Below are 10,482 nucleotides of genomic sequence, written 5' to 3'. Positions count from 1 at the left end.
AAAAGTTGTTTATCTCGTGATCTCGACATAAAAGTTGTTTATCTCGTGATCAAACATAAACATCTCAACATAAAAGTTGTTTATCTCGTGATCTCGACATAAAAGTTGTTTATCTCGTGATCTCAACAATAAAGTTGTTTATCTCCTAATCTCAACTTAATTTTCTCGTGATCTCGGGATAAAAAATTTTTGTCACGACTTAATTTTCTTTTGATCTCTAAATAATAAAAGTTGTTTTCTCGTGATCTCGACTTAATTTTCTTGTGATCTCGACATAAAAGTTGTTTTTCTCGTGATCTCGACAATAAAGTTGTTTATCTCGTAATCTCAACTTAATTTTCTCGTGATCTCGAGATAAAAAATGTTTTGTCACGACTTAATTTTCTTTTGATCTCGAAATAATAAAAGTTGTTTTCTCGTGATCTCGACATAAAAGTTAGAAAGCAAAATAAAAATAAAAAAGCATATTCTACATAATATCATACATGTTCTTTCATAGTTTGGATGTGTTCAGGATTAATGTACAATGTTAAACATAATAAAGAGAAAACACTGGAGAAGACGGTGTCCAAATGTCTGATTAGAATTGCACTAAAATGAAGAAAGAAAAAAAAAGACAAACAAATCCAATTTAAGTGTTTTGTTTAGATAATTTATGTAAAAAAAAAAAAAAAGGACAAAATCCAGTACAATTTACAGTATGCATATATTACAAATTTGTTCATACAGAAAAGAAATGTCAGTCATTATTCAGATCAGTATACAGAAAAAAATCCACTCATTACAACCAAAGTGCTGTCCAATGTGTAACTCAAATCAAATCAAGTACTACACAAAACATATACTTTAAATGCTTCAATAGGTTATACTATATTGTATAAACGTGGGCAAAATGCTGATTATTCCTTCAGAAGGAATATTTCTGTTTTTTTATTTTATTTTATTTTATGTATGGACACTTTTACTCAGTAAGGATTCTTTACAAGAAAAGAAAAACAAGTTCCATGACATACAGTCTTATCTTTTACAAAAATCTCAGAAGATGAGGACACAGTGGGGGTGAATGTACATGTGGTACATTTTGCATGCGATGCTGCTACAGTAATAAATAATCTCCACACCCGTAAGAATTCCTGATTGGAGTTTGCTGTAGAGGAGTCGTAGTAGTTCCCGGTCCTTGGGTTTGCATCACAGTGCTGCGATCTTACTCGCCTCTCGTACGCCGCTTAGGTACGCGCCGGTTACTGTCTGGGGGAAGTGACGGTTTGTGGCCTGGAAAATTACGGACCAAAAATATTTTAGAAACAAAAATAATCAGCAGTGAATGCATTAGAAGAAAAAGAAATACTCGGAATAAAACTCTTGGGGTGAGCTGTTGTAGCTGTAGTTACCATTTTTATTTCTTTTTTGTTTTAGTCCTCTCGCACCATTAAGCGCATTGCCAAGGGACTGATATCTTACTTGGTATTTCTGTAGCCCAGCACCCACCCTCTTTCATTAACAGCCAGGCATGGGATTGTCAACGGAAGAGTACTTTATCCCCATTCCCACAAGTCAACACCCATGGAGGGGTTAAGCGCCTTGCTCAAGAGCCTAAGAGTGGAGCCTGGTATGGCCGTGACTCGAACCCACAACCCTCAAATCCCTCGGTTTTATTTCCCTTTCAGAAGTACAACGAAGCATAATATTTATCCATTTATTGTTACATTTTGTCGTGTCCATTGAACACGCCTGTCATATTGTCGTCATTTGAGTTCTCCGTTGTTCCTTTCTTTACTTTTTTTTCACTTCCTTGACGGAATTTGGAATTTGAATGATCGTACCCTCATATTACCAATAAAGATAACGTCAACACCTTCTGACCAATCAGAATCCAGACATTTCATTCATTTAAACCTCTCATTTTGCCTCGGATTTGGAAGAGTTCAGCAGTCTAATGAAGACTACAGCAGGGGGCAGATCTTTTCCTCACAAAGACCCTCCGTTATAGAACAACCTCCAATCAGTGTTCGCAACTCAGACACATTCTTAGAGTTCAAGTCCAGGCTGAAAATACATTTATTCACTCAAGCCTTCTGTCAGTAGGTTTCTCTTAACTTAAGTCCACACTGATACGTTTAGTTCGCATATTTTTCTCTCCGTTTTGGCTTTTCGTCCACAGAGACGCCGTTGTCAGTCAACAAAAACGTAGCTTTTTGAAAACAATTTGAAAACACAGTTGGACTGTGTGTGAAAACGGAGGCTTTTAAAAAAACGATGCATTTTTAGGCACTGCCGTGACGTTTCAAAGAGCCGGAAAGTAAATAAAGGTTTTACGATTAGTGCATGTGCAGTAATGGGACGTAAGCGTTTTCAGACGTTTCAGTGCGGATGAGCAATTTTTGGGAAGCGATTGAAAATGAATTTTGTTACTTTCTGGTTCTTGCTTTTACTTATGCGTCCATAGCTCTTACCGGAGTCCCCAACTGCACTGTGTCTTTAACTGTTATAATTTTAACTTTGATAAACGAACAAATCTTCTTCTTCTTTTGGCTTCTCCCATTGGGGGGCGCCACAGCGGATCATCCGTCTCCATACCCCTCTGTCCTCTACATCTGCCTCTTTTACACCAACTACCTGCATGTCTTCCCTCACCACATCCAAAAACCTCCTTCTTGGTCTTCCTCTTTTCCTCCTTCCTGGTGGCTCCATCCTCAGCATTCTCCTACTGATATACCCCATGTCCCTCCTCTGCACATGTCCAAACCATCTCGATTTTGCCTCCCTCACCTTGTCTCCAAAACGTCCTACATGCGCTGTCCCTCTAATAAACTCGTTTTGATAAACATAGAATTATAAGGAACAAACTTGTACATTCTTGATTACCGCTTTATCTCTCTAATGCTGCTTTGAAATGATATGAACTCACGACCTTCGGGTCCAAAATGCGATGCCTTACGCTCTAAGCTCCGCCTCCAAAAACAGCTTTGCGATCGATTTGAGCGCATTTGAGCTTAAACGCGACACTGCCGATTTCCTCCTCACCTCGCCCGCGAAGTAGATCTTCCCTTGCACGTCTTCCGCGATGACATCATAAGCCTCCCCACTGCCTCCTGTCTTCACAAAGCTGTAGGACATCTGAGACCACACGTCTTTACTCCAACGGGTCACGAAGTACTTCAGCGGGTCCGGAACCTCCTGCGGCGTCACAGTACACACTTGGAAATGATTTCACCCAAAGCTTTCTCTCTGAAAAAATTTCTCGCACTGATACTAGTAACAGGGTGTATACTTCGGCATGATCAGCTCACCTGTTCCTTGTAGAGGTCCCTGAGAAGGTTCATGCAGAGTTCAACAACTTCCTTGTCTTCCAGGTCTTTGATCATAGCCTGAGCCTCTCCTGTGATCACCGACATCAGCACACACTGCTCCCCCTGCAGAGAATCGCACAGGCTGAACTTTGCCTGGATAATGTACAATTATTTTTTTCCAGCTCTCAACCAATCAGGAAGGGGATTGGGATAGTGATAAAAGTGCTAATCTGGTCAGTGGTCTAAATTTAAATAAATGCTTTAGTGGGACTAATGAGTAAGGATGTGCAATATGGCAAAAATATAATATATGCGATACGCACCACCGTTAATTATGAGACATAAAAGATACCGGGAAATTCCATTGGACTTTTTACAGCTAGATGGGAAAAAGTTGCGGTTTTTTTTTTACTATATTTCGGTTGCATTCTGAATAACTAAATTACAGAAGTGCCTTTGGTTCCTGTGTGCCTCCACTGTGCCTCTGGTTCCTGTGGTCTTGACGAGTGCTAATAATGGAAACACACCTTTTATAAAATAAAATGCGTATACGTGAGCGATCTGACCTTTGGTCTCATGTCGTAAAACACACTGAACAAGCCCCTCTTCTCAGGACTCGGGGGAACGTGACCAAAATAATCGGCTCTCTGCACCTTACTGTCCCAGAACCTGTAGGGGAACTGCAGTGCAATCTGGAACCCAAAAAACATCATCGCTCATGCATACAGTACATCAGATCATGGTATCATGGTTGCAGTGTGTAACTGGACTACACTGTGGAGTAACGTTTACCTTCTCGATGACTCCAGCCCCCAGGCTGTTTATGGCTTTGAGCTTCCGGTCTGGGAGTGGAGGGTTAAACTGGATGACGTTCTTCTGCAGGAGAGCTAAAGGAGCCGTGACTAACACCTACAACACGACAAACAGGAGACGTAGCTTATCTGCCGTTCTGTCAGAAGAACAGGAGGTGTGTGGATGGGTGATATTTTGATGGCATGGTCTGAATCAGGTCTGTACCTTCTGAGCAGTAAACTGGGCTCCGCTGGTGGTGCTGACCTTCACCACATCACCAGAGTAATCCACAGACTGCACCTGCAAAACATCAAGCAATGTGTTATACAGATAAAAGAGACAGATGAAATCCCAAGATCCATCCATCTATAAATCTGTCCTTCAGTTCTTCCATCCAACAAACCATCTTAAGAAAAACCATCCTTCAGTTCCTCCATCAATCCATCTATAAATCTATCCCTTAGTTTTACCTTCAATCTATCCATCCATCTTCCACTTTTTTCATACAACCACCTATCTATAAATCTATCCTTCAGTTTCTCAATCCATCCATCTATAAATCTATCCTTCACCTCCTCCATCCAACCAGCCGTCTACAAAAAACTATCCTTCAGTTCCCCCATCTATCTACCTATCTCTAAATTTATCCCTCAGTTCCTCTATCCATCCACCCTTTATAAACTTATCCTTCAGATCCTCCATTCATCCATCCATAAATTTATCCTTCAGTTCCTCCATCCATCCATCCATCCATCCATCTATAAATTTATCCTTCAGTTCCTCCATCCATCCATCCATCCAATTATCCTTCAGTTCCTCCATCCATCCATCTATAAATCCATCCTTCAGTTCCTCCATCCATTTATCCATCCATCCATCTATAAATTCATTCAGTTCCTCATTCAGTTCCTCCATCCATCCATCCATCTATAAATCCATCCTTCAGTTCCTCCATCCATCCATCCATCCATCCATCCATCCATCCATCCTTCAGTTCCTCCATCCATCCATCCATCTATAAATCCATCCTTCAGTCCATCCATCCATCCAATTATCCTTCAGTTCCTCCATCCATCCATCTATAAATCCATCCTTCAGTTCCTCCATCCATCCATCCATCCATCCATCCATCCATCAGTTCCTCCATCCATCCATCCATCCATCCATTAATCAATCCTTCAGTTCCTTCATCCATCCATAAATAAACCACTTATTCCATTTTTCATCAAAAAATAATTTCAATTCATTAATTTAGTTCCTTCATCCATTTATTGATCTATAAATTCATCTATCAGTCCCAAGTTCTATAAACTTTATCTATTCATTTGTCAATAAATATCATCAGTTCCTCATCAATCAATCCATCCATAAAACCATTCATTCATCCAACTATAAATTCAATCAGTTCCCACCTTCGTCTAGCCATCAATCTATCTATCTAAACATTTGAATAATATAAGCAAGGATTTTAGTCTTATGAAGAATTTTTCATTTATTCCATCCATCTCTTTTTTTATCCATCTATCAGACCATAGATATCAGACCACAGCTGGAATCTTCCCCCGAGTGAACTCCAGTGTTCACTACTTGAGGAAATCACCCACAGAGCAGGAGGTGTGTGTTATCTGTTATGTGTTATGTTTCTCACAGCAGTGTTGAGGTGAATGTCGAGGTCTTGGGCGAGTTTGTGCAGTAGAGTGGAATAGCCTGCAGTCAGCAGTGTGTGGTCCCCTGAGAACTGAGCGAAGAACTCGTTATGGTCCCACGATCGAGCAGAAACCTACAGAACACACAACACACACAAAAAGAAGTGTTGAGAGACAGGCATGGTGTTCAGGAGACCACTGTATCATCATCATGGCAGAGACAACAGCTGCTGGAAAAATGTTGGAATTTCAGTGTGTGATGGTTGTGGGAATCGGATTGTTCGGAATTTGAATAATTAGAAAAACAACAGATTATCACTCTCTCTTTCTTTCTCTCTCACACACACACACACACACACACACACACACACACACACACACACACACACACACACCTGGTCCAGTGGGCTTGCACAGGCGTACTCCAGGTTGCTGAGATGGAACTGCAGCACTTTTTCTTCCAGCTCACTGAAGCGAATGTCCGACTCCTGCAGGAACGTCTTATACACCTCCTGGATCTTCTCTGAAAAATTATAACAAATGAATGAATGCAAAAGAAAGAAAGAATGAAAGAAAGAGTATCAAGCAATATCTTCTTGGCTTTTCATCGGTCTCATTCATCTGTATATTCATCCATCTATAAATCTCTCCTTCATTTCCTTTATTGGTCTATAAATCTATCCATTAGTTCCTGCAGGAACGTCTCATATACCTCCTGGATCTTCTCTGGAAAATGATACATTTATGCATGAATGAATAAATAACAAGAAAGAAAGTGTGTGTGTGTAAGTGTGTGTCTTAGGGAGAGCAAGAGAGAGAAAGAGAGAGAGAAAGAGAGAGAGAGACAGACAGACAGACAGACAGACAGACAGACAGACAGGCAGACGGAAAGTAAGACAGAGACAGTGGTCAGACAAATGAAGAAAAATGGAGAGAAAGAAAGACAGAATTAATTGCAAAGAGTCCGGTACAAAAAGAGAGAGTGAATGAGAGAAAGAGGAAGAGAGTGAAAGATCAAGAAAGAAGAGACAGAGAAAGGGGCAGAAACAAAAATACAAAGAAAAATAGAGCAAGATGGAGAGAATTAAAGACAGAAAGATGACAACAGAAAGAGTGGGTCAGAGAGACAACAAGAGAAATAGATTGAAAGTGAGTAAAAGGCCAAAAGAAAGAAAGAAATAAAATCAAGCGATGTTATTGGTTATTCATCTGTATATCCATCCAGCTATACATTTTTCCTCAAGTTCCTCCATTCAACTGTTCCATCCATCCATCCATCCATCCATCCTTCATTCATTTCTTCTATTCAACCACCCATCTATAAATCTATTCTTCTAATACACTTTCTGGATCTTCTGTGAAACATGACAAAAAAATAAATGAATGAATAAGAACGGGAAAAAGAAAAGAAAGTAAAGAAAGGAAGGGTAGGACAAACTGACATGGGAGAACCCAATACTCTTGATCTATCAGTCTGAGTAAATCATCAACCTCTTCTTCGCTCTGTGTGTGTGTTCTAGTGTCTGGTTTGGAACTCGCAGTACCCCCGAGTGGGACGTCTTGGTGCTGTGACTTGTCCTTCCTCCACTCGGACACCACGTCTAGTATGGCGTTAAAGTGGAAGTCCATGCGCTTGTCTATAGCCACATCTGTGGCCCGGCCTCCATCCTGGATCAGGTCGCAGCGCTCACGCAGCTTGTGCATCTTCACTCCCAGCTGCAAGCAGAGCGAACCGTCTTCATTTGCATACGGCAATATAATTGGCCGAAATATGCTGTGATGCGACACTATAACTACTAGTCTAACCAGTGAAATGTGTTTAATAAAAAGTTATAAATGATGCACACAGTCGATTCAAATGTTTCTATCACATCAGTGTATTACGTAACCTGAATACAGTGAATACGATATCGCATAGATGTGTGTGTTTTGCTCAAATATTAGTATGTGGGGGCGGGGCATGGGAGTGGGAGGGGCAAACGAGAGGCGATTCTTACCTGTTCACACATTAGAGCGATGGGATTGTTGACACAGCCGTTGACGATCTGGGCACCCCGACCCACGGTGACGCCCAGTGACGTGTCATCCCAAACTCGCCCTCCTATTCGATCCCTCGCCTCCAACACCACCACCTAACAACCAATCACAAGACGACAACTACAGCAGCTTAGATATTAGAGGACACAGACTTCAATATGCCCAAACACCAACACTGAGGACAAAACACACACACACACACACCCCTTCATCCAATTCTTTTAAGTAGGGGTCTTCAATGTTTTTCAGGTCAAGGACCCTTAGGGCGGACCCTACATGAACTTTAGCTTTAAGTTTAATAGAACTGTAATGTAATAATTATATATATTTTTTATGAAATATTTTATCTTTGATGTTTTTACCCGTATTTAATTTTTTAACTAAATATTTATTTGTGATTCAGCATTAAATAGCGGACCCCCTGCAGTACCGCCGCAAACCCCCTAGGGTCTTGTTCAGAATAGCGCCCACTCTGATTGTTCTATCAAAAGTTGGAAAGTGCAGACGTTATTGGAAGCCCCCTAGAGGCCCTCGGAGTGACCAGAAGTCTGATTGGTTAAAACAATAGCTTCAAGCAACATGCACCAAGAGCATGTTCATTTCTGAAGGCTTCACGGCAAAAACGTGATGTAATGCTATGAAACAAAGAAAATATGTCATGTCTGGAAGGCCCACCACGGCCCTGATTGCACCTTGAACGCACCCTGGAAGGGAGTCCAGTCCTTTTCATGACAAAACAAACACAAACACACAATTTCTCACATAATCCCACATTTATCACTACATCAAATCTCTTTTACTGTGGCGTTACAGCATCTGACCTGCATGCCGAAGTTGTGCAGCTGTCTGGCAGCAGCGAGACCTGAAGCTCCTGCTCCAATCACCAACACTTTCTTCTGTATACAGTGAAGAACAGAGAAACACAAAGACATCGTTCACATGACTTCTTTGTGACATTTCCACAGGACTCGCGGTGGTCGTCACGCTGCGACTCACGTTGCGGTACGGCTCGGGAAGGAGAGGCTGTTTGGCCAGAAGAACTCCGGTGTTGATTAAACCTTTGCGGGTCATAAAGTGCAGAACCTTGCCCAGCTCCTGTACACATCGCACCCGGACCAACCCGCGGACGATGACGTGGGGAGCACACTTCTGCGGCGTCAGAACCTCCTGAAGAGTGGAGAGAAAAACGCTGTTACGAAGCGGCTTCTACAACTTTATTTCTTCTCCAACACTTTTATGGGCTATTATGTGTAGATTCAAGACAGTGTAAAAAACATAAATGCAGCAAAATAATAAAAGAAAAACAAACAAAATCGATCTGGAGATCTGAAGTAGGCTACACACAATGTGCTGCTGCACTGAAGATTCCCAAAAACACAACCAGAACTCTTCCAAGAGCAATTGAAAGAGCAGGGTCATAGTAAGAGTGGCCACCAAGAACCTGAGCTCTGGAGATCCTGTGTGGAGATGGGACAAAGTTGAAGAAGGACAACCATCAGCCCGCCACCGATCTGGGCTTACTGGAAAGACCAGGGTTCCCCATTTTAAGCCGAATCTCAAACTCCCTGACTTTTCCCTGACTAGCTAGCTAGTTAAGGACTCATACGTACAAATGCTGTTCATAGACTTCAAGCATTCAACACACTCATCAGCAAGAATGACGAGTCAGCATACAGAGAGAAGGTGCAACAGTTAACAGCCTGGTGTGGAGCCAACAACCTGTCTCTGAACATTGACAAAACCAAAGAGATGGTTGTTGACTTCAGGAGAGCACAGAGCGGCCATTATCCACTTAACATCGATGGATCCTCTGTGGAAATCGTCAAGAGCACCAAATTCCTTGGTGGAGAACTTCACGTGGTCACTCAACACTAGCTCCATCACCAAGAAAGCCCAGCAGCATCTCTACTTTCTGAGAAGGCTGAGGAAAGCCCATCTCCCTTCTCCATCCTGACCATGGAGCATCGAAAGCATCCTGAGCAGCTGCATCACTGCCTGGTTTTTGAAACGGCACCGTCTCAGATCGCAAGAGCCTACAGAGAATTGTGAGGATGGCAGAGAAGATCACTGGATTCTCTCTCTCCTCCATCACGGCCATTTATGCCTCACGCTGCATCCTCAAAGCCGACAGAATTGTGGACATCCACACACACCCCTCACACACACTCTTCACTCTCCTACCATCAGGAAAGAGGTACTGAAGCATTTGAGCCTCACATCCAGACTGTGCAACATTTTTTTCCCCTCAAGCCATCAGGTTCCTCAACACACACAACTGAACTGTACCAAACTCACACATACTCAACTGTGTATTACTAAACTGAACTCGACAATCAATACTCATCTTAATCCATTCCACCACCCATATTATAATTATATTTATTCATATTATACTGTTACATGCTGAAATGACAATCAAAGCTTCTTGACTTGATCTACATACCAATTTGTTCTGAGGACCTGTATGACCAGTGGGACTCTGTAATCTTCAGGCACCACAAGATTTCAGCCTCCAGGGTCTTTGCTGGTGTTAAGCCGAAACATGCTTCACTGTGTCTCACACTAGTGTCACCGCTGGAGGTGCGAGCGGCTTCATTAGCTAACTGCTTTTCTTTTAAAGCTATAGTAGGCTGCAGTAGAGTAGTGATGGGCACTTGAGCCGAAGATGATGCTCCTTTTGGCTTCATGCTTCTTTTTTTTCTGTCGTCTACTTTTAA

General features: G+C 41.9%; 1 protein-coding gene across 2 annotated transcripts in view; it reads right to left on the bottom strand.

Annotated features, from left to right (window-relative positions):
* Window positions 1-631: 631 nt before the first annotated feature.
* Window positions 632-10,482, bottom strand: part of LOC124392408 (lysine-specific histone demethylase 1B) — a 15,334-nt gene continuing 5,483 nt past the window's right edge. For both annotated transcript variants that reach the window (XM_046859408.1, XM_046859407.1), the window contains exons 10-21: window positions 8,762-8,932; window positions 8,587-8,661; window positions 7,726-7,860; window positions 7,273-7,444; window positions 6,124-6,251; window positions 5,731-5,862; window positions 4,308-4,382; window positions 4,083-4,199; window positions 3,857-3,982; window positions 3,291-3,413; window positions 3,025-3,177; window positions 632-1,272 (exon numbers count right to left, since the gene is read on the bottom strand). In XM_046859408.1, coding sequence (XP_046715364.1) covers window positions 1,189-1,272; window positions 3,025-3,177; window positions 3,291-3,413; window positions 3,857-3,982; window positions 4,083-4,199; window positions 4,308-4,382; window positions 5,731-5,862; window positions 6,124-6,251; window positions 7,273-7,444; window positions 7,726-7,860; window positions 8,587-8,661; window positions 8,762-8,932 — 1,491 coding nt within the window. In that variant the 3' untranslated portion in view covers window positions 632-1,188. The remainder of the gene's footprint in view (window positions 1,273-3,024; window positions 3,178-3,290; window positions 3,414-3,856; window positions 3,983-4,082; window positions 4,200-4,307; window positions 4,383-5,730; window positions 5,863-6,123; window positions 6,252-7,272; window positions 7,445-7,725; window positions 7,861-8,586; window positions 8,662-8,761; window positions 8,933-10,482) is intronic.

This window comes from Silurus meridionalis, chromosome 10 (genome assembly GCF_014805685.1).
Source record: "Silurus meridionalis isolate SWU-2019-XX chromosome 10, ASM1480568v1, whole genome shotgun sequence".
NCBI classification, from domain to species: Eukaryota; Metazoa; Chordata; class Actinopteri; order Siluriformes; family Siluridae; genus Silurus; species Silurus meridionalis.
The sequence above is the reverse complement of the archived record's forward strand: the minus strand, read 5'-3'. Positions and strand labels throughout refer to the sequence as shown.